The 25,428-nt window shown below is 38.6% G+C and overlaps 1 protein-coding gene across 2 annotated transcripts in view; it reads left to right on the top strand.

Annotated features, from left to right (window-relative positions):
- The window catches only part of LOC100356714 (uncharacterized), a 365,960-nt gene that overhangs the window by 146,408 nt on the left and 194,124 nt on the right, over positions 1–25,428 (top strand). For both annotated transcript variants that reach the window (XM_051855131.2, XM_070074870.1), the window contains exons 12-13: positions 6,712–6,975; positions 11,452–11,659. In XM_051855131.2, the coding sequence (XP_051711091.2) occupies positions 6,712–6,975; positions 11,452–11,659 (472 nt within the window). The remainder of the gene's footprint in view (positions 1–6,711; positions 6,976–11,451; positions 11,660–25,428) is intronic.

The following is a 25,428-nucleotide window of genomic DNA, read 5'->3' on the forward strand; positions in this document are numbered from 1 at the left end:
CTTTAGGTTTGAGAGATCTTGGGATTGTATCCTTCATTCAAGGAAATTTTTTATTTAGAATAATTAATTTTTAAACTATGATAAGTGTTGCCTTTCATAAAGACTTATTCTTCAAGGATCTTGGTTAAAGAGATTTTTGGGATAAAAATGATTTGTGTTAGTAAGGTCTATGGCTGTTTTGGATGCTTGAGCCCCAGATGAACAATTTAGGTGAGACATTCAGAACATCTGGAAGAAGAGCCCTAGCTCCTTTGCTCTTAGGAATCATAAAAAGTAATCAATGGGACATAGCAGGATGCCCTTATGTCCTTCCACCATGAGTCTAAGGTAGGCTGGCAGATGTCAGCTTCTTCGACCTTCAGGAAGCATAACATAGCTGCCTTCAGAACAGAACCCCTGCAGTCAAACCCAAACTCTTCCCTTCTCGTCTGCTTTGTGTGACTTTAGATCAAATATCTCTTTGCATCAGTTGTGGTATTTATAAAGTGGAGTCCCTAGTAGAAGTTTATTCATAGAATTATTGTGGTGATTGATTTAAAGAGGATAAAGTGCCTTGCATTTAGTAAATATGTGTTAACTGTTGATATTATACCAATGTTCAGGATTGAGGAGTTACAAAGAAATCAATGATCTAAAACAAGGACTTGGATCTTGGACCTATTCCATTTGATAGGAGAGTGTGGTTTTCCAGTGGTATAAGAAATGATTCTGTTTTATTCAGACACTATTGTAGTTGTAACTAATGCAATCCCTGCCCTGATCCCTAGACCAAGGTATGTTTCTAAGAATAATTACTTTCTGTTAGCCCACAGTAGAAAGATTAGAGAAAAGGGCTAATTTGCCCATTTATTCATCTTGGCTGAGGGAATGGAGAAGTAAATAATAATAATTCTATGAAACTCACAGTGGATAAATGAGAGTACCTGTGCTGTAGCATCAATTTCCATCAATTCCCATTCACTTGTCCAAGGGTGGCTTCCTCAAAAGAACATTTTTCTGTTTCTAATGGAAATATCCACCATAGAGTGTTAGATCTAGAAAATATAATTTGCTTACTTCCCATTCTTTGCATCAACCACCACTGTCTCCTCTTCTTTATTACCACCAGCACTTTATATACAATGAAACAAAGACCCAGAAACAGTAGATAGATTAAACTAGATTTGGTCTCACCTTGGTCTGATGCCAAAGACCATGCTTTTAGCTGCTAGGGTATGCAGCTTCCTTTTAAAGCAGAGAAGTAATTAAATACTGCAGAACTAGAGAGTTGGGGTTGAAATTAGCTATACATAAACTCAGACAACTATTTAAGATGCATTTAGGAGATAGAAAATATCAAAGAGACACTGTAGACTTAGTATGGGGAACTTACACATTATCTGATATTCTGCTTACCTGATCAAGTATTGATTATATATGTTTGCACATCCCTCTTCTATTGGCTTTACCTTGATGCTGACAAAGACCTACTAGTACTTTGATCATACATCCAGTGACTCAGATCTATGGCTCTTCCACTATTTAGGCCCAATAATCATGTCTATAGAATGATCCATACTGGACTTGATTAAGTACAAGTCATGGCCAACAAATCAGTCAACAAAAGCTTCATTATCTTATGGCAACCCAAATACCCCAGTATCTCAGTGGCTTTGCACAACAGATGCTTGCTTTTCACCAATACTCCCACTCCATGCCTACTACGAGACAACTGGGCATTCTGCTCCATTCATTTTTATCCTAGGTCAAAGGCTAGACCATCATCTGGAGCATTGCTTGTCACTTTGACAAAGGAGAAGAAAAGACAACTCTGGAGGGATTAGAATCAACAATAAATAATCTGGTCCAGAAGTGAAGTTACAGCCACTAAGAGATCAATGGCCAGAACCAGTCAAAAGGACTATCCTCTATGGGATGGCCAGAAGGCACAATCCTGCCTACTCAATTCATAGGAAGTGAAGAACTGGAAATGTTTAGGAATGGCATTAATGGGACCACCACAGCTCTAGAAGAAGAAGCACTTTCTTTCTTTTTAAAAATAAAGTTGTCTTTTAATTCCACTTGACATAGAATTTTTAATGACTTATTTATTTATTTGAAAGTGAGAGTTACATAGAGAGGAGAGATGGAGATCTTCTACCTGCTGGTTCATTCTCCACATGGTCACAATGGCCAGGGCTGGGCCAGGCTGAAGTGAGGAGCCAGGAACTTCATCTGGGTCTCCCAAGTGGTTGGCAGAGGTCCAAACACTTGGGTCATATTTCACTGCTTTCCCAGGCCATTAGTAGAGAGCTGAATCATAAGTGGAGCAGCTAGGACTCAAATCAGTGCCCCTACAGGATGCTGGCATTGCAGATGGTGGCTTTACCCACTATGCCACAATGCCGGTACTAGAAGGAGCACTTTCTAATGGTTAGAATTATTCACACATGGATGGGTTTGCCTTGTGAATTGAAAACGCTTCCTTCAGTGAAGGATTCAAGTCAGGAATGGATAACTGTGTAATATAATATAGAAAGATTTCTAACTCTGAAAAATACACTGTATCTCAAATTTTGTGTCATATATTCTTCTGTATCTTCATTAGATAATTTGTATACCTCAACAAAATTTTCAAAATGCCTTTTCACTGAATATTACAACCCTTTTATTATTGCTACTATTATTGTTATTATTATTTGATGCAAGTCTTAAGGACTTTAGAATTCTTAGAATATCTTTGTAATTGTTACAAAAACATGCACATTCCTTAGTCAATAACTGGGTCCCACCAGTATCTCTGCCTGTATATATTGCTTGAAAACCTGTGGATTAGAAATGACCATCTTAATGCTTTTGGCTAAACTGGAGACTTCCATTGTGATAACTGAAGGTTGGGGGAGGAAGAGGGATTTCCAGATTATCTAGTTGCCACAAAAAAGAATAGACTTTGTGTTTGTGTGTGTTGTAGGGGTGGTATAGGGAGAGATGTTTGGGAAGATCTGACAATGATAATTTTGATAATGTTTACTATATATGTGTGTATGTATTACATGTGCTAATATATATTTAACAAGGAATAAAACTGGAAGTTAGATAATGGTGAGGCTGCTTAGGGTCCTGATTGCAATGCAAGGGTATTACAATTTATGGGTTAAATGTAAAGTTTTTATACAATATTAATTAGGCAAGCAACAGCCTATCAAGGAGCAAAATGTGGAATTTATAATGTACCAAAGTTTCTAGAATGCTGTTGTTCAGTATTATAGAAAAAAGTAATTTTTGGCGACCAGAGTGCACAATGAAGAAATTGTCAAAGATTTTCTATATTACATTTTTATAATAAATTTTCTATATTACATTTTTATAATAAATTCAGAGTTTCACGATATGGAAATATTGATACTTTTTGATAATCAATAATGAACTTTTAATAAGATGTCATTGATGAGTGAGTCTTCATTGTGAAGATTTTTCTCTTTCTTTTTGGTTTTCATCAGTTTGACATTGTCATGCTTAGGTACTGTTTCCTTTGTATTTTTTCTGCTTAGGATTTTCTGAGCTTCTGTAATATTGTAGATTGAGATATTTCATCAATTTGGAAAAATCCTGTCATTATCTCTTTCAGTATTATTTTCTGCACCATTGTCTTTCTTTTCTCTTCCTAGAACTCCAATTGTATGTGTATCTTACTGTTTATTGATGTCCCCCAGGTCTTCCAGGCTATGGTTCATTTTTCTTTACCATTCTTTTTACTTTTATGATTCAGTTGGGATAATATCTGTCTGTCTGTCTTACAATTCACCTGTTCTTTCTGTGTTGTGTCTGTCTGTGTTAAATGATTTTGTCACTTCAAATATTTTACATTTCTGCTCTAAAGCCTTTCTTAAAGTTCTCTCCTGAAATATTCCACCATCCAACAATGATTTTCATCATTGCCTCAACTTTTCTATCTTAAGTATAATAACTAAAGTCTTTTTTCATTTAAAACTCTGGGTCAACTGTGGGTCAATTTCCACTGACTGATTTTATTCCATGCTTCACATTTTTGCACTTCTATGGATATCTTATATTTGTGTGTTTTATGCCAACAAGTAAGAAAATTTTTAAGAACGAAGTACAAAATACTTTTACCACACAAGGGACTGATCTATTTGTTCATACCAGGAATTGCGCTAAGGTGGGATTGGGTTGCAACTCTAGTTGGTTTTAGTTTCTTACTGGTTTTAGAAGCTTTAAATGGTGAAAGAACCCCCTTTTGAATGAGCTTCATACTCCAGCATCAGATAACTATAAGATTCTGCTGTGTTCTCTCATGCTGCCCCAAGACTTCTGAGCCATTGGCAGTTTCTCTTTGCTTTCATGCAGCAACTCAATTGCTCACATGATCCTGAGGACTAGTAAACTTATTAATTTGAAAATTAGTAATAGCAAGGGCATGCTTTGTGTCTGGGGCTTATATGTGTTCCACATTCCTCCTTACTCAAAAATTGTTAAGAATTCAGCCAGTTTCTACTTTCCACTTTTCCTGGGATTCAATGTGCCTTTAATTCTAAGTCATGTAGAAGGGACTTATCCATTTCTGCGATTTTGTTTCTCTTTATTAGCAACTTCAGTTATCCAAGGGCTTCAGAATGTATATAACTCTGTAATTTATTTGATATTTGTTTCCTTGTCTTTATGCAAAAGTTGACCATTTGTGACCATCTCCATCATAACCACAACCAGGACTTTGAAAGCTCTCTGGTGTTGTGCACATTTATAAATGTATTTTAACTTAGAATATGCTCTTTTTTCTCTTTATTGAAATAATTATCTAAGTCATCTTCAAAATAGAATAATTTTTTATTAAAAATATTTATTTATTTGAAAGTCAGTTACAGAGACAGAGAGAGAAGTGATCTTCTAACTTCTGGTTCATTCACCAAATGACTACAATGCCAGGGCTGTGCCAGACCAAGACCAAGACCTAAGAGCTTCTTCTGGGTCTCCCGTTTGGCTGCAGGGGCCCAAGGATTTGGGCCGTCTCCCACTGCTTTCCCAAGCCATTAGTAGGGATAGGGGTCTGGATCAGAAGTGGAGCAGCCAAGACTGGATCTGGCAGGCATATGGGATGCTGGCATTGCAGATGGTGGCTTAACCTGCTATGCCACAGCACTGGACCCCAGGACAAATTCTTAAAAAACATGTATTTCATGTTTTTGTGAGCATTTTTATATTTACTAAGTTGACAATTGACTTTGTGAGCAATGTAACTTTTATGTCTTGTACATGGACATTTAGATACAAAAAGAGGAAATTCAGATTCATGGAAATTTAGACGCAGAAAAGAGAAGTGAGTTATTCAAGACCACAATAAAATTAATGATATAACTAGGTCTTTACTGGCCGAATTCTTTATTTATTTGAATGTATCTCTGGATAAGACTAGTTCAGGGTAATAGCTGGGATTTTTTGTGCTAGATTTTGATTCTAAATGCAAGGATAAAAATAGATAAAATTATTGTTAATAGCATTTGTTCAACCTTACCTTTAAAAGATGACTGAAAGCAGGTTTGTGATTGTGTCCTCCTCCTCTTTATTTAGTTTACATTTTCTTATCACAAGGGGTGTTCACAGCCAACAGCCAAATGAAAAGTACAGGCTGATTAAGGATCTCTTTTGTCAGTAATTTGTGCCTAATGTTTTTAGCTTTCCCATGGGCTGTTGTAGAAAATGGTAAATCTGGTTTAAATGAAACCTGATCCTGTTAATGGCTTAATAGCAGCTGCCACAAGGTTATAGCATTTTTCAGTAGATGACTCTGTTTAATTTTATGCCTAAAATAAATGTTGGAATACTTGCATAAATCATATAAAATATACCTCCATACTTTTTAATTAATAAATTATTACAATAGATAAGTTCCTAATTTTGCCTATTTCAAATTATTCAAAAAAAGTGTTTTAAAAATTAAAAAAAATTTTTTAAATTAAATATTGTTTGTATCATTCACTTTTCTAAAATGTTTTAAAGGCCAAGGGATAGGCTTGATCTCTATATATTGGAACTTTAAAAGGAGATTGGTCAATCTGATTATTTCCACCATTTTTATACCTGATGCTATTTGTTTAGCACTGACAAATTGCTTACGTAGTGATGTGCGTTATAGCATCAGCTGAAGTCAGCAGAGTAGCCACAAAATGAAATGAGATTGTGTTTTTCTTCAAGAGATGAACTTGCAATAATAGGATTAGTTTCTCTGCAGTGTGATAGCTTGTGAACCTCTTTTAAAAAGCATTTTTTTTCTGCACAAAACACTTGCTCTGGGTAGATGAATGATATGAAGATAAGTAACAGGTATGTAAAACAATGATTATGATGGAATATGGAAATAGTTACACAATAGAGGTACCAGGTCAAGAAATGAGGAAAGAAAATATGGAGTACCATGTTAATGAACACATCACAAGCTCGATTTACGAAGCTCAACAAATGTGAACTCTTGAGCTGGCAGGGTCAAATCTGTCATCTCGTTTGGGTCACATTTTCAGAGTAGTCTGCTCCACTGCCTGGAGCTCAGAGGGTTATTTATGTATGTAAGTCCAAGAATGGGTTTTCAGGGGCAAACAACAGGAATAGAGAAATGCTTCTTCACTTAATTATGAATTGTTTATAGGCAGCACTGAATACAGTTTGTTTCCAAAAATATGAGCATCCCTCTATCTTCCTTTGTCTAAATATCTTTCCTAGGCACTCCCTCAACAGAAAGCCGTGAAACCTGGCCTGGCTTTGTTATTTGAACTCTTCCTCCTTCGTGGGACTTGCACTGGCCCTGACCGTGTTGTGGGTTGGGCAGTCTTCCCTTTGTGTGACAACAACTTTGATGTAGTGGAGGGAAAATTCAAGTGTCCCCTTCTCCGAGGACATTACGACCAGAATGTTGGCAACTTCAGGAAAATTGAAGATTTGATTTGCCTGGATTTGGACAACTGGCTGGGCAATTTCTATTTTCAGGTTGGCAGTATGACTTTATAAGTAGTGAAAGATTTAAAAATTTCCAAAGCTGCTTTCTTTATAGCCTTTAGCTTCCTTTCATGCTGTTGAAAATTTTAATAAGTATCATAAAATTGTAGAAGTAATTACATCTTAATGGTGATTTCTCATAATGAAGATTAAATTGATATGTAGAAATAAGGCTTAACATTCTAGAGTTAGTGAGAAATTTGAAGATAATTTAATACAGTCTTCTATGTTGTGAATGGGCCATAATTGCTGCCTAAATCTTCTGATTCTTCGTTCATACTTTGTTGGTGTTGTAGCACACTGTGCAACTTCTCCTCAACATGCAATAGGACCGTGACAGGTTTTCTTACTGAAAGTAGTTATTGCTCTTCCACTGTGTGTTGTGCATTGTTTATTCTTGGGATACCAAAGAGGTAAGATGTGGTATGTTTAAGTTAGTATTTTGTGGCTTTTATGAAACAGCTGAGGCAAACAATTTGATAAAAAGAAAAGATTTATTCAGATCACAGTTTTGGAGATTTGAATCCAAGACTGGGTAGTGCCAATGATTTGGCTTCTGATGATGGTGGGGGAAGACAAAAGAAGGAGAATGTGTCAGAACTAGGAACAGGGAGAGAGGGTACTCAAGAAGGAAAAATATGCAAGCAAGATAGACTATATTTCTCTTCCAGGAAAATTATTCTGCCAATGCTTCATTCTTCAAGGAGAGAGGGTGGGCTCAAACAGTGATTTTCTGAACAATTATCTCATGAGAACTCAAGAGGTCACATAAGAATGAACTTCTCAGGGCAATGACCAGAGTGACTCAAGGACCACCCACTACAGGTTTCATCAAGTTCCAACAGTAACATGGGGGCCCAGCCTTCAACACATGGACCTGTTGGACTCATATGTGTAGTCCATTTGTCCAAATGTGTTATTACTGAATATGCTGTATTCCATGTTGCTATGTCATAACGTAGTATGGATTGTTCTTTCTTACCTACATGTTGGAATATTTGTTTCCTCCCTACTTCTCTCTCTCTCTCTCTATCATCATCATCATTCCAATTTTGGTGTATGTGCTGCTGAAGCGAGAACATATCTATCTATCTATCTATCTATCTATCTTCTGTCTATCCACTTTCCTATCTATCTGATAAAACTGTTAAATATTTTCAGGAAATACATAATTTTTATCTTAAAATTAGTAGCTACTTTTCCTTCCTGTATGATGGGGTGTTCCTGTTGCCTGTGTAGTTTGAGCAGAAGTATCAGAAATGATCTTTTTCATTATATGATTGCATTGTAATGTTATGCTGAAATATGGTCAACCTAGTTGTGCTATTATGAAAAACCCTCTCATGTGGCAATTCTGTTTGTACATTATAATCACGTGGGAAATTTTAAATTATTGCTGCCTGGGCCTTATTCTTAGACTCTAAAAATCTGTTTATTTCTGATGGAAGCTCAGACATCAGAAGTTGTTAGTAGCTTCTAAAAAATCAGAAACATTGAAATAAATATACTTGAAAAGGAAGACTATTATAAATGAAATGCAAAGAAGTTATTTAAAAAATTACCCTAATCTTTTAACAAAATATTTTAAAAATATGTGAATTGAGTATTGTACCAAGGTAACAAATATATTGCAAATTAGAATATGGCCATAAGAGAAAAGAAATTTTGTTATAACTAGTGTGAAATCATATATAATTCTAAGTACCTTGTTTTACTATTTGTCACCTAAAAGTCAGTGATAAATCATGCCATGGAAAGTCTGTACCATATTGACTTTGTTTCATAAAAAACAACTTACATAGAACTATTTTTAATCATAAACAGATTTTATATTTGAGATTAAGTCAAGAAGTGATGCTTAAAAGTTATAGGATCAAAGAAATGGTTATTTGTTAAACAATATTGTAAGAATAAGCTAACTTTGCTAAAACCTTCTTAAATGCATTGCTTAAATTTTCTACTCTCCCTTCCCAAATTTCATATTTTAAAATGGTTGTGGATAAAAGTAATATTATGGACTGGCGCCACAGCTCACTAGGCTAATCCTCCACCTGCGGCGCCAGCACTCTAGGTTCTAGTCCCGGTTGGGGCGCCGGTTCTGTCTGGGTTGCTCCTCTTCCAGTCCAGCTCTCTGCTGTGGCCCAGGAAGGCAGTGGAAGATGGCCCAAGTGCTTGGGCCCTGCACCCACATGGGAGACCAGGAGGAAGTACCTGGCTCCTGGCTTTGGATTGGCACAGCGCGCGGGCTGCTAGTGGTCAATTGGGGGAGTGAACCAATGGAAGGAAGACGTTTCTCTCTGTCTCTCTCTCTCACTGTCTGACTCTGCCTGTCAAAAAAAAAAAAAGTAATATTATGAATATTATGGTTTATCCATAGAGCCCAGCTGGTCATCATTCATTAAAGATGGATGTAGTTGTCCCCTAACATTCTTATTTGGCAGATAATAGTAAGAATATTCTCTCTCTGTGTATGGTTTGTGGGGAAGTGAGTCTTATTAATAAAAATAATAGCATTTTTCAAAAGGCATGATTTGCTGACTATAAATAGGCAGAATAAGTGGAAATGTTGAAGCTTCTCTTTTATGAGATTGAAAATGAAACACTATTCTTTTTTTTTTAAACTTTTATTTAATGATTACAAATTTCCAAAGACAGCTTATGGATTACAATGGCTCCCTGCCCCATAACTTCCCTCCCACCCACAACCCTCCCCTTTCCCGCTCCCTCTCCCCTTCCATTCACATCAAGATTCATTTTCATTTCTCTTTTATACAGAAGATCAGTTTAGTATATATCAAGTAAAGGTTTCAACAGTTTGCACCCACATAGAAACACAAAGTGAAAAATACTGTTTGAGTACTAGTTATAGCATTAATTCACAATGTACAGCACATTAAGGACAGAGATCCTACATGAGGAGTAAGTGCACAGTGACTCCTGTTGTTGACTTAACAATTTGACACTCTTGTTTATGGCATCAGTAATCTCCCTAGGCTCCAGTCATGAGTTGCCAAGGCTATGGAAGCCTTTTGAGTTCACTGACTCTTATCTTGTTTAGACAAGGTCATAGTCAAAGTGGATGTTCTCTCCTCCCTTCAGAGAAAGGTACCTCCTTCTTTGAAGACCTGTTCTTTCCACTGGGATCTCACTTGCAGAGATCTTTCATTTAGGGTTTTTTTTTTTTTTTTTTTTTTTTTTTGCCAGAGTGTCTTGGCTTCCCATGCCTGAAATATTCTCATGGGCTTTTCAGCCGGATCCACATGCCTTAAGGGCTGATTCTGAGGCAAGAGTGCTGTTTAGGACATCTGTCATTCTATGAGTCTGCTGTGTATCCCGCTTCCCATGTTGGATCATTCTCTCCCTTTTTTGTTCTATCGGTTAGTATTTTCAGACACTAGTCTTGTTTATGTGATCCTTTTGATTCTTTGTCCTATCATTATGATCAATTGTGAACTGAAATTGATCCCCTGGACTAGTGAGATGGCATTGGTACATGCCACCTTGATGGGATTGAATTGGAATCCTCTGGTATGGAAACACTATTCTTATTTTTTAAAGATTGTTTATTTGAGAAGTAGAGTGACAGAGAGAGGGGGAGAGACAGAAAAAGAGGATTTTCATCCACAGGTTCACTTCTCAAGTGCCCACAGTGGCCAGGACTGGACTAGGCTGAAGCTGGAAGCCTGGAGCTCCATCTGGGTCTCTTACCTGGATGGCAGGTACCCAAGCACTTGGGCCATCTTCCACTACCTTCCCAGATGCCTTAGCAGGAAGCTGGACTGGAGCAGAACAGCAATATCAGTGGCAACTTAACCTTCTACATCACTGTGCTCACCTCCCTATTTCCTCTTACATGAGATTCTAAAACTACTCTGATTTCAGCCCCCATACCACCTGTAGGAACTCAAGAAGGAAAAATATGCAAGCAAGATAGACTCTATTTCTTTTCCAAGAAAATTATTCTGTCAATGCTTCATTTTTCTGGGTATTTCATTTTCTGTGTCATTGTTTATTTTTCCCAAACACTTTATTATTAACATTTTAGACATAAGCAATTGAAAAAAATGCAGTGTATATCTACTTGTACTATATTCTATAATCTTGTCATTTTTCTTTGAACTTAATAGCATTGCTTGAATAATAAATATTGAATGAATATTTGCTGCTTTCATCCCATATGAATTTTATGCACCCAGTGTTATCTGGAAGAAGGAAATAAAGAAACTTATACATAAAAGCAAAAATCCTAATAAATATATTCTGCAAATAGCAGCATAAGAGGCAAATATGTAAATCAGTTAATAAAAAACAACAATTCTTCGTAAAACAAACACACAAAAACAAATAGTTTGGAAAACTGGATTCATTATTATCATGTAGATCTTCAAATTGTGACTTTCTAGAGAAAAATCAAGTGTGTTTGTAATAATGTCAGCAGTTTACATAACAGATTTAATCTCTCTATAGGTAATTAAACTTCCTTTGCATTTGGATGATCAAAACCACTTTGAAAGCAATACTCAGCTTTCTCCTGAATTTCCGGTTTCTTTAATGACTGAAGCAGAGAAAGCAGAAATAGGTGTGGACAATCCAGCTGACCTTTCTGAAAAAGAAAAGAAAAACATCTGGGCATCGACGAATGATGAAACTGAATCCACCTTGGACTCTTCACCAGGTTGGTTGACTTTTTTATTTGTTACTAGTATTTTTATTACTACTATTTCAAGTTATTTTATGTTAAGCAAAACTAGATAAGCATTATTAATTCTCTGAGAATGTTTTATTTTCTATACTATGTACATTCACAGAGAATGCAATCATTAACTAGAATATTAGAACACTGTATTTCCTATAAAAATAAGTATAAAAATTCTTCTTTAAAAGAGAAGGCTTTTGCCATGGCCTTTTGCTCTAAGGATATTTTTAGGTTTATATGGGGGGATAACTTAACTTATTTTGCTTCTTATTTGTAGATTCTTTTTTGTATACTCTTGAGGGGGTAATCAATTAGTTGCTATGAAAGAAAATATTCTCCCAAGAAAGTTCTCAAATAATATATTATTTTGTAGACATTGTTTTCAAAGACAGGTTTAATTAAACACTAGGTGAGCAAATAAAGTGTTCTTTTGAAATATTCAAAATACAAAAGCTCCATTTTCCTGAAGATGTATGCAAGAGATCTTCGGAAAGTCATTGGAAAAAACACATGTTATTTTAAAACATCATGGATTTCAAAATAAGACAAAATAAACTTATCTTTTAATTCCATTTTTGCATCAGCCTTTTGAAATATCCACATATTAGAGATGATAATCTTACTACAGGATTATTTCCTTTACCAAATACTTAACAAGTTTCTTTAAGAAGCTGCATCTTTCAACAGTAAATAATAGTGTTAGTAGCAATCCTATGGAATGGGTTGGTGGTAATCGCAGTGGTGGTAGCAGTTATAATACTACCAGCACAGTCCTAACGCCAGAGGAATTACCCATGAGAAGCCATGTGGTAAGTACAGAAACTGTAGTCACAGAATTTTATACAGATATTTATCCAATTATATGTCATGGTTTTAAACAAATGTTTGTGAACGTTAACTAGAAATTTTGATATCTATTGATGCTGGGTTATGAATGTCAGGGATACAGCATAAATTTATGGAAATTTACTGTTTCTCACACTTCAGAACCTGGACTAAATTTACTTGTAGCCAGAGAAAACAGGAGGCTTGGGGGCAAAATGAATAGAGTGAGTCATCCTCCAAATGTATACCTGTAAGCTTAATTATGGAATTTAATAGATTTAAGACTTCAGTGTTTTAAAGTTTAAGTGCAGACATCCAAGGTGGACAATAATGATTGTGTTAATACATGTGTGCGCACACAGGAATGGTGAGGTGTGGGGGCTCTCCAGAAAACCAAGGGCATGGGAAGTCTTTAAGACTTCAGAGTGCCACAAAATCGTCTTCAAAGAAGGTCCCAGCCCATGGCAATTTTCATTTCATTCCAAATTTCTGCATGGGGCCATTCTGTTGAGGACATTCAAAGATGAGGCTAAGTCTCATCCAGTTGTTTCCATGGAATGATTGCTATGTCACACCTTCGTTTTGGATTGAATTCATTCAGCAGACTTTTCAACATCAGTGGCAGAGATGCCCTTGGTGTATGAAGACAAATTGTGTTAGCATTCCAACTGTGTAAGCTTGGTACTGTGGTTTGAGGATGCACCTTGGAATTCATGTTGGAAACTTGGATCTCAAGGCAGCATTGTTGAGAGGCAGGGTTCTGCCCTTAGGAATGGATTAATCCACTCTGGGAATAACGGGTAAGAGGACTAATGGGCTATTGAGAGATCAGCTAATTTTCAGGAGAATGGATCTGTTATAAAAGCCAGTGTGGCCCTCTCTCCTGAGCCCTCCAGCCACGTGCAGCTCTGCACCACCCAGAACTCTGCAGGGCCCTCTGCAGGCACAAGGGCCTGATCACAAGTAGCCCCTTGACTTCTACTTCCCAGCCTCCCGAACTGTAAGAAATACGTTCCTTTCCTTTACTAATTACCTACCAATAGAAAACAGAATGCTGGGAATCCGAGCTCTGTAAGAGGGAGAGTAAATCCAAACCTTTTCTGCTGATACAAAATATCACATTGATTTTTGTTTCAATATTAAGTTCAGAAGTCCACTGTAAAGGCTGGGTGTTGTGGTGCAGCAGGTTAATCTGCTGCGTGGCACCCCTACGTCTGGTATTGGAGTGCCTCGGATTAATTCTGGCTCCTCTGCTGATGTACCCTCCTGCTAAAGCACCTAGGAGGCAGTGGATGTTGGCTCAAGTATTTGACTTTGATACTCATGTAGGAGACTCAGAATCCCAAACTCCTGGTTCTCACCTGGCCAAGCCACTGCTTTTGTGGGCACTTGTAGAATAAACAAGCAGACAGAGGATTCTCTCATCCTCTCTATCTCCCTCCTACCACCCCCACCCCCCGTCCCATCACGCTGGCTTCCAACTAAATAAATAAATCTTGTAAAAAAAAAAAAACTGTAAAGCTGCTACATGACACGATCAAATATGCACATTTCAAAGTAGATTTTCCCCCCTGCTCCATGTTTTTAAAAAAAATCATGGAGCTAAAAAGCTTGTTTTAGAATCTTAACTTTTGAGAAAGTGAGTAGTGACTTCACTAATAATATTTAGTGTTGCTGACATTTTAACATAGTTTTAGGTTACTGCGCAAATTGATTAGAAGCAATTACTCTTAGACCACTTCCCACCAGATCATTTTTGCTTTCTGTTTTTTCCTCAGGGAATGTGTCAATATTTTCCACACGTACTGCATTGTGCTATGAACTTGGCTTAAAGGGTTCTGCCCTCTGTTTCCTTAAAAGGAAGACAGTGGCATTCTAGGAAACACAAATACTGACACAGTCAATATGAGAATACCACATAGCATGAAAGGAAGACTTTTTTGCTTTAGGAAGAACTGATAATTCCTTTGCTTTGGAGGCTAATTCAAGCCTCACGTCCTAAGACTGGGAACTTCTGCTCCTAAGCTGAACAAATTTTTACAAAAATAGGACATACAAATCTCTTCCAGTATGTCTCTGCTATTTCTTATATTTACTTATTTTTCTTGGAATCTTCCTGGGTGTATTATTAGTGGTTAATATCCCCTATGGGTTTGTTTCCTAATACATCAGGGCTGTGATACAGTATGCTGTTTCTGCCACAGATATGTTGCTAAGAGATTTAATAATGAGTAAACAAACACAACATGTGGTAATTCATTTCAAATTAAAAGTTTATTAAACTCTGGCTTGATGACTTTCTGGCTATTTACAATTAAAGGAGCAAACCTTAGGGAAGGGATGACCACGTGGTGTGTTCATGGCTGCAACGTTTCTGTCTGAAAAATGTGTTTATGCCCTTCTGCAGCTGTCCCACATTGATAGGCTCTGTATGTTATCTGCTGAATATACTACTCTCCCCAGATCAAGACTTCAGTGTTGACTTACAAGCACACACATTGTACACACGTGCTTGCATATGAACACGCATACATATGCACACACATGCTCATGTTGACACATATACCCAGAGATTCCTAATTTATTCCCATGGTTAGTATTTTAAGTGGTGGTCAGCCTTGCTGATAGGTGGATGCCCAAGGCCAGAAATAACTATGAATGGCTAGAAGAAAAGAGCCATCATATATTTTTGGCTTATTATTCATCTTTTAGGCTGTTTACTTTTGGTGGGCATGGACAAGGAAAAGAGTAGTTCCGCTTGATAATTTTGTTCAGAGTTTTATCATGCAACCATGATAAACAAATCACACTGTTAATTTCTGTAGGAGTATCAGCCAAAACAACACTCAGTTGTTTTGATCCCCAGGGATATACTTGTGTCCAAGCTTATTCCACCAGGAGAAATGTGTGTATCAATGTATCCAATAGATGATGGGAAGACCTTCCAGTGTTCACTGAGGTGAAACTGTTGATAACTCTGTTTTCTTCAATTTCTTAAAACAAATAAAGTTGGCAACTTTAGGGTATTCTTTCAGGCTGTTCGTTCTATCTGCAAAAAGCCTTAACCATCACTAACATTTTGTCCATCAAAACATGGTTTATCATTTCCTTCCTTTTTTTGTTTAAGATTCATTTATTTATTTGAGACGTAGAACTACAGAGACAGAGAAAGGTCTTCCATCTGCTGGTTCACTCCCCAAATGGCCCCAAAGGCCAGAGCTGGACTGATCCAAAGCTGGGAGCCAGGAAGTCGGGTCATGAACTGGTGCCTAAGGGTTGCTGGTGCCGCAGGCAGAGGCTTAGCCCACTACACCACAGCGCCAGCCCCTATCATTTCCTTCTGAAAGGGGCTCTCCCATACCTCCACAGACTTAGCCTCAGTGCTATTCAGCTTCGCAGAAATTATGTGTTTTCTAGTACTTCTCCTCTTCCACACAGCCAGACCCAGGTTGGTAGTGACTGGTGATCTTGTCCCACCCCTGGTGCCTGGCACATAGCCATTGCTCAATAAAGAGTGGTTGAATAATGAGGAGATTAATATATTTCTTAAGAAATTGAGAAATTGCAAATCCAAGAAATACATAACAAGTACTTTCATTTGACAATAGCACTATGGAAGAGGGGAAGGCAGTGTAGATTTAGGGTCTGAAACTCAGTGTGAATCTCTCGTTTACTTCCGAATATTGTGATACCTCTGTGAGACAGTGTTATCATGCATGTAAAATAAATACAGTTGATTATGGTTCAACATCCCTGAATTCAATCAAACATAGACTGAAAATGTTTTTAAAACTTTGTATCTGTACTGCACATGTACATACTTTCACTTGTCATTTTTCCCTAAGCAATACTCTATAGCAATTACTTACATAGTATTAGATATTCTAAGTAATCTGGAGATGAGTTAAAGTGTATGGGAAGGTGGAGCTAACATTGTGGTGTATTGGGATGCTGTAGAAGCACATAGAGAGTGGATGATGGCGCTTAATCTGAAGCTCAGAAATCAGGAGCCGGGGCAGATTGATCGCTGAAGCTCAGCAGGTGTGCCCAGTCATTAAGAGACCTACTATGTGACTGTGAGAGCTCCAGTATCTGTCTGGCTTTAGCTATGTCCACATTTTGTCCCTCCAAATCCTTAATCCAGCCTACCTGCCTGCGTAGGGTAAGGAAGACAAATTTTATCTTAGACACCAATAATTATCTCAGATCATAGAGATTCTATATTTTAGTTAATATTTTGTTGGTCAAATGTTATCCTTAATCTATGGAAATCATGTGTGGAGAGACCATCACAAATAATTTCATGTTATCAATATCTCTAATCACCTTTCTGATAGTGTTTAGGGAATGAGTACTTCTATAAACTGCTTTCAAGATTTTAAGAATTTGGAATGACCACTTCAGGATCACCATTTGGTGAAGGATTAAGGCAAGTTTTAGACTTCGTGCATTTGTTCTCTCAGACGTTTTTAATTTCCAGAGAGCATTAATGGATCTGAGTCTTGCATCTGAGTGCAGAATTGAGCCTCAGAAAACCACAAAATATTTTAAAGTGATTAATCTGCATAAAAGTTAATTATCTGAAAATTTTATATGCCTTTAAGATATGGAAATGCATCACAATACTTTAAAGTTATTTAATCTTTTTAAGTGCATGAATTGGTTGGAAAATTAATTTGTTTCTTTTACCTTCTCATTCTCCCACTGTCTCTATCTCTTTTCCTTTTTCTTTCTTTTATTCAGAACAGTGAAGTTGTCACATTGTAACTTCGTTTACAAACCTTATAAGGCTTCCAATAGTGGCAACATTAAACTCTTCAAATTGGGGCCTAGCTGGGAAAATTCCATACAGATGTTAATTAGGGCCTTAGTAGGTTTTGTACCATTCATGCATTTATCATTAGACATTATTATAATATGCTTATATCTTTGGCTTCGTTTGCAGGATTCTTCACCACCCATCACGGTTAATTATAACAATGTTTTTTTGTTTGATCCACTTCGATCTCAAAGTCCTTCCTGTGAACTGCTGGAAAAGAAAAAACTTTAAACAGTCATGCAGGTCTTTAATTGTGAATTAGTTTTGACAGGACTGGGAGGCGGAGTCCAGCCTGGGTTCTCCATGATGCTAGCTGACAGCCCCTTGCTGCTCCAGGAGCTAGGCAACATGTGGAAAGGATTGTTCTTTTCCATTTCACAGCTTGCCATTTCCTCTGCAGGGCAGCCTCTGACCCCTCAGAGAGATCCTGACACCCATAAGGGAAGTGTTCCCACTGCTGGAAAGGAAGTGGGGAAGCAGTTTAACGCTCTGAAAGGAGGGAGGAGGGTGTGTCGAAAAGATCTGGGGGGACAGAGAGAGATGGGCTTAAAACGTTTCCAGCAGGTGAGCGTCTGGGCTGCATTGTCTCTTTCCACGAGAGAGGACTGCAAATATGTTTATTTGGAAGGGTTCTCCACGTTTGGGGGTTGGGAAGCTACCTTTTGAAAAAAAATTTTTTTGAAGTGGAAGCAGCAATAAAAATGAATGTGTCACCTGTGAATAATCAAAATAAAGATTTGAGGAAAAAGGTACAAATAGGTGTTTGCTGCCCTAGTCCATTCTGTTGGTGCATGAGGTATGTTTCTAATTACACAGTGTGTATGGATGACATCAACAATGTCAGATTACAGCGTGTGTTTTCAGGACATTTTACACTCTCAATATTTTATTTGGTTTCATACACTCATCACAGTCATTTTTTTTCTTCTGTACTTGTGCAGTTAAACAGTGCAGCAGAAGGGGAATTGAATTGTATTATTCAAACTGGTTTGATATTCTTCCTAGTAAATCTCCAAAGGCCAATTATTTATTTTATTTTTTAAAGATTTATTTGAAAGATAAGAGGGAGAGGGAGAGAGAGAAGGAGAGGGAGAAGTAGAGGGAGAGGGAGAGGGAGAAGGAAAGAGAGAGGGAGAGGGAGAGAGAGAGGGAGAGGGAGAAGTAGAGGGAGAGGGAGAAGGAAAGAGAGAGGGAGAGGGAGAGGGAGAAGTAGAGGGAGAGGGAGAAAGAAAGAGAGAGGGAGAGGGAGAGGGAGAGAGAGAAGGAGAGGGAGAAGTAGAGGGAGAGGGAGAAGGATAGGGAGAGGGAGAGGGAGAGAGAGAGAGAGAGAGAATCTTCCATCTGCTGGTTCACTCCCCAAATGGATGCAACAATCGAATCTGGACCAACCAGAAGCCAGTAGCCAGGAACTCTACCCAGGTCCCCACATAGGTGGCAGGGGCCCAAGCACTTGAACCATCTTCCGTTGCTTCTGAGACGCATCAGAAGGAAGATGACTATAGGAAGCAGAGGAGCTAGAACTGGAACCAGCACTCCAGTACAGGATAGCAGTGCTGGGAGAGGCAGCCTAACACCCTGTGCCACAGCTTTTGCTCCACCATAGACCATTTTAAAACTGCTCAAATTATCAGTGTTCCAGGATCCACCATGGAAGCCATTTTTAAAAGTACCTCTTTTTCTTTTGAAAACTAACACCTGTATAGGACATCCACTTTTCTGACTGCATGTTTTAAAGTAGCTACAATAAGACTTTCGCCCCCTCCAAACACAATTGTTATGTATGTGTGTGTATATGTGTGTGGGTTTGTAATGTATTTTCCTTTATTTATTGTAATGGCTATGTTAATGAATGCAAGCATATTCCACAGTCATTCAGAAAAATGTAATATAAAAAAATCCTACTGTCTTTGACCAATTTCTCTTGCTTAATCGTCCCAGAATTTAGACAAATGTCTTGGCAAGATGATAATGCAGAAATGGTTATCGACAAGTAGAGTTACAGTTCCAGGCTGCATATGAACCATCACCCATACTGTTTCAGTGAAAACACTACAGAACCCTAAAGTACAAAGATTCCTCCTTCATTCTTTTCACCTGCCCTGGTAAAGCAGATTCTTGTAGTGAGTTTTCTATAGTTAGGCTATGTGTTGTGTTTATCATCAAGTGCATCTTCATCAGCATTAGGACATTTTTCTCCTAGATTAGGAAACCAGAACACTTGAAACAGCCCCAGGAGCAGGGATTTAGGGGAGAAGAGTTGCTGTGGAGTTATGAAAAGACACATTAGGGCATTCCTAAAAGAGCCCATAGCTGAAGTCACAGTATGGATCAGTTGGAAACAAGGAATTGTAGGGACAAAGTTCAGTTTTAGGGTCAGGTGTTGTGGTGCAGCTGGTTGTGGTATGGCACTTGGGACACCTGCATCCCATATTGGAGTGCTTGGATTGAGTCCTGGCTCCTCCACGGCTGATACAGCTTCCTGTAAATGTTTGTCCGGGTAGGCAGCAGATCATGGCACAAATATTTGGGCCCCTGCCTCCCATATTGGAGACCCGGATGGAGTTCCTAGTTCCTGACTTCAAACTGATACAGGCTTGGCTATTGGAGGTATTTGGGGAGTGAACCAGCAATGGAAGATTTCCCTCCCTCCCTCCCTCCTTTCTTCCTTTCTTCCTTTCTTCCTTTCTTCCTTTCTCCCTTTCTCCCTTTCTCTCTTTCTCTCTTTCTCTCTTTCTTTTCTTTCTTTCTCTTTCTCTTTCTCTTTCTTTCTCTCTCAAATAAATAAATGATAAATAAATAAATCATTAATATTCAATTTTAGTCTCTTTTGACTAACATGCAAATTATGATGATAGAAATCAATCTGGCTGGTGAGAATTTGCCCTTTAGACACAACAAAGTAGAAGTCTGCCTAACTTGCCCTTCCAATTGCTGCAGTTTATAATATTGATTTCAGGAAAATGGAATTAGAAGATAAACTTAGGGCAGGCATTTGGCATAGTGGTTAAGGCACTGCTTGAGATACCCCATTCCATATGAAAGTGCCTGTGTTCTAGTCTTGCTCCTCTTCCAGTATAGCTTCCTACTAATGCACACCCTTGGAGACAGTGGTGATGGCTTAACTACTTGGGTCCTTGAGAGAGACCTGGATTGAGTTCGTTTTGGGCTCCTGGCTTCAACCTGACCCAGCTCTGACTGTTGCAGTCTTTGGGGAGTAAACCAGCCGAAGAATGATCTCTCTCATTCTCTCTCTGCTCTTAAAATACACACAACTAAATGAATTACAATTATTAAAAAGATACATTTATTTTTGTGCAAAAATTTTTGAAATGCATGCATAGTTTCTTCATGTATGCATTTACCATGAACTTTTTGGAAAGCGTTCATGTGCATGAATTATGAAATTTTGCACCAAAATAAACCTATCATTTAATTAGATTTTCCAAAAACTTCTTAAAGTATCCTTGCAGGTTGTCAGCAAGTTCATTGTAGGTGGCATCTCCTTTGACCCAGTACCATTATTAACAAACCGATGAAACTGAAAGTGGAAATGGAAAACAGGGAACCTGATCAGCTTCCTCTAACCATGAGGCTGGCTTTGAAAACCTGAATGGTATGTCTGAGTTCTCCCTCTTTAAGTACCTAGGTTATAAGTATGCAATAGAGGTTGTGCAATGTGTAAATAATAGAATTAAAAATTTGGCATTCTTTGGCACTAGGGAGGAGAAAATCAGTCTCTTTTGAAATTACATTCATTTTCTGGAGATAGGTCTGCTCTTGAATTGTGTCCTCTGGAAGTTATATATGTGAGGAGTTCAAGTTTTGTCAAACCAACACCTGAATGATGATGTTTGAACATTTTGGGTTACTGGGTACACAAAAGTCTGACTCACTTTTATTTGCAAAGCCACAGCTTTTCTTCCTTCCTTCCTTCCTTCCTTCCTTCCTTCCTTCCTTCCTTCCTTCCTTCCTTCTCTCTCTCTCTCTCTCTCTCTCTCTCTCTCTCTTTCTTTCTTTCTTTCTAAGATTATTTGCTGGAGGGGGGCAGGCATTTGGCACAGCAGTGCAGACAACACTTTGGACACCCACATCACCTATTAAAATGTCTGGGTTTGAGTCCCAGTGCTGCTTTCAATTCCAGCTTCCTACTAATGCACACCGTGGGAGGCAGCAGATATCGGCTCGAGTGGTTGGGTCTCTTCCACGCCAGCAGGAGATACAGGGTAGGTTCTAGAGTTCTAACTTCAGCCTGGCCCAGCCACAACTACTCAGGGCATTTGGAAAGTGATCAAGCAGATGTAAGATTTCTTTCTGCCCCTTTGCATTTCAAATATAATGAAAATAAATTTTTTTTCCACAGGCAGAGTGGACAGTGAGAGAGAGAGACAAAGAGAAGGGTCTTCCTTTTTCCGTTGGTTCACCCCTCAATGGCCGCTGCAGCCGGTGCACCGTGCTGATCTAAAGCCAGGAGCCAGGCGCTTCTCCTGGTCTCCCATGCGGGTACAGGGCCAAAGGACTTGGGCCATCCTCCACTGCACTCCTGGGCCACAGCAGAGAGCTGGACTGGAAGAGGAGCAACTGGGACAGAATCCGGCGCCCCCACCGGGACTAGAACCTGGTGTGCCGGCAGGATTAGCCTATTGAGCCGTGGCACTGGCCATGAAAATAAATTTTTAAAATGTAAAAAAGATTATTTAATTGATTAAGTAGACACTGAATCTTATTTCATCAGAAACTTGAGCATTTAGTATTTTGTGTTGAAGTTTCAGTGACAAAAATATGACATTATATGCTCAGAAGTAAAAATAAAGGAAGCATAATGCTAATATTTTTGTTTTAAAGATGTATCTATTTATTTGGGAGGCAGAGTTACAGAGACATGGAGGGAGGGAGGGAGGGAGGGAGGGAGGGAGGGAGAAAGAGAGAGAGAGAGAGAGAGAGAGAGAGAGAGAGAGAGAGAGAGAGAGTCTCCGATTACTGGTTCACTCCCCAAATGGCTAAAATGGCTGGGACTGGGTCAGGCCAAATCCAAGAGTCTGGAGCTCCATCTGGATCTCCCACAGGGTGACAGGGGCCCAAGCCCTTCAGCCATCCTCTACAGCTTTCCCATGAGCATTAGCAGGGAGCTGGGTGGGAAGGTGAGCAGCTGGGACTTGAACTGGTGCTCATGTGGGATGCTGGCATTGTGTGTGGTGGCTTAACCCACTGTGCCACCATGCTCACCCCATCACGCTAATTTTAAATACATCCATGGTTCTTGAAATATGTACAGACTAGAGGACTAGGTTGTGAGAACATAATTTAGTGATAAAGAGTACAGAACCCTAAAGCAATTTGGCTGCTCCTTTCATTCTACTCATCTCTCTCTCCAAACAGATTCTTCTCAGATTCTCTGGGTTAGGCTGGCAGATTGTCTTTATCAGCAGGTGCACCGTCATCAGCATTAACATTATATTAACTACATGTGTGCACACACACGTAACACCTCCTGAGGCCAGACATTTAGAAGGCAGCATTTTCTTAAAACACTGTAGTATCTATTGAACCATAATTAATAGTATCCCTTTATGCTTTCATCTAGACTTTTAATAATATTTTTCCTTTTTCAGATTTGCAGGTATTAGGTGTCATGTGTGTGACCGATTTTCATGAGAAAGCTTTAACTTTCATTTTGAAAGGCAAGGACATAGAGATAGAAAAAACAGAAAAAGAGTGAGATCTTCACCCCTGAAATGCCAGCTGTAGCTGGATTGTGTGTCAGGCTGCAACCAGGAAACCAGAACTCAATCCTGGTCTTCTACTCAGTTCAGGGACCCAAGTACTTGAGATGTCACCTGCTAACAGGGAGTGCTTTAAGCTGGAATCAGAAGCAGAGAGGGGACTCAAACCAAGGTGCTTTGACACAAGATATAGTTGTACCTAGCAGTGTCTTTAACAGTTGCACCAAATGCATACCCACCATGAAATAAAATTTTTACCAAGTGTGAGCTAGTTGTTACAGAAGGCAGGAATTCATCAGGTTGACACTTTTTTATTTGTAGTGCCTCTGATTTCAAATAAAATCAGTTGTTGGATTTCTAGTTTGCAAATATTTTCTCCCATCTATATCTTGCCCTTTACTCCTCTTTATAGTGCATTTAATGGAACAAAAATTTTTAATTTTAATGAAGAGCAAATTGTCAATTTCTTTTTTATGGATTGAGTTTTGGGTGTCAAGTTCAAAAATATTTTGCCTAGCCCTAGATGCTGATGACTTTCTCCTATTTCTCTTTTTTGTTAAAGTGAATGCCTTTATGTATGAGGAGTGAAATTTAGGTATATTTTTCCCACAAAAATGTCTATCTGCTCCAATATCATTTACTGAAAAGTCTGTTTCCTTCATTGAATTACTTTTGCACGTTCTTTAAAGATCAGCATGTGGGCGTATTTTTGTGGACTCATTTCGGTGACTCTGCTCTCTCCTGTTTTATGATCATCCCCCTGTCTGTACCACACAGTCTTGATTACTGTAGTTAATTAAGCTTAATATCAGAGTGATTTCTTCCATTTATTTTCTTTAAGACAATTGCTTTAGCTATTGTAAGATCTCTGTCTTTCCATATATATTTTAGAGTAAGCTTATCTGTGTCTACAAAGAAAAACAGTGCCGGGGTATTTATAAGACATCAAATTTATAAAACAATCCAGGGAGAAGTAATATCTTTGCTATGTAGAGTTTTCCTAATCTATGAATATATCTTTACAACATTTTAGGTCATGTATGGGGGGGATATCTTCCATTTGTTGGTTCATTCTCCAAATGCCTACAACAGCTGGGGCTGGGGTTGGGCGGGCAGAACCCAGGACCCTAAAACTCCATACAGGTCTCCCACATGGGTGACAGGGGCACAAGTACTTGGGCCATCTTCTGCTGTTTTCCCAGGGGCATTAGCAGGGAGTTGGAATGGAAGCAGAGCCAGTGAGATTGTAATTGGAGCTCATATAGGATGCTAGCGTCACAGGCAGTACCTTAAACCACTGGGACACAACAAGGCCCCAACAGCAATCGTTTTATTTATTTTTTATTTCTAAACTATATGCTTTTTACTTCCTTGTTTTGTCTTATGGTAGTTGTTAAAAGTTTCAGCGCTATGTTGAACAACAGTAGTGTTCTTGTTCTATTTTTGATCTCTGGGGGAAGGCATTCAATCTTTCACCATAGCATATGATAGCTGTAAGTTGTATGGGGATGGTTTTTATCAAGATGAGGTGCCTTTGATTGCAAACGGATTTTGTATTTTGTCAGGCTTTCTTTGTTTTACTGGGTATGATAAAATGATTTATCTACCTTGATTATTGTTATGTTAAATTTCAAATAATGAACCCATCTTGGATACTGATAATAAATCCCACCTGGCTGTAGTGTGTAATTATTTTCACACACTTTGAATTCAATTTTTTTTTTTTATTTTATTTTATTTTATTTATTTATTTTTTTTTTTTGACAGGCAGAGTGGACAGTGAGAGAGAGAGACAGAGAGAAAGGTCTTCCTTTTGCCGTTGGTTCACCCTCCAATGGCCGCCGCGGCCGGCGCGCTGCGGCCGGCGCACCGCGCTGATCCGATGGCAGGAGCCAGGAGCCAGGTGCTTTTCCTGGTCTCCCATGGGGTGCAGGGCCCAAGCACCTGGGCCATCCTCCACTGCACTCCCTGGCCACAGCAGAGGGCTGGCCTGGAAGAGGGGCAACCGGGACAGAATCCGGCGCCCCGACCGGGACTAGAACCCGGTGTGCCGGCGCCGCTAGGCGGAGGATTAGCCTACTGAGCCGCGGCGCCGGCTTTTTGAATTCAATTTGCTAAATGTTTTAAGAATTTTTCTAATTAATCTTCTCAGAGACATTGGTCTGCAATTTTTGGTTTAGTTTTGCTGCAAAGGTCAAAAATGCCCTGTAAAATGGCTTGGAAGTGTTTTCCCACTGTTTTCTGTAATATAATGTGTAAAATTGTTCTTAATTCTGTAAATGTTTGGATGGAGTTGTTTACATATATGTATGTATGTGTGTGTACAAGTGTGTATATATAAATTTGCATACATATGTTAGATTTTGTTTTTGATTGTGTTTTTC

The sequence above is a fragment of the Oryctolagus cuniculus genome, chromosome 5 (assembly GCF_964237555.1).
Source record: "Oryctolagus cuniculus chromosome 5, mOryCun1.1, whole genome shotgun sequence".
Taxonomy (NCBI): Eukaryota; Metazoa; Chordata; class Mammalia; order Lagomorpha; family Leporidae; genus Oryctolagus; species Oryctolagus cuniculus.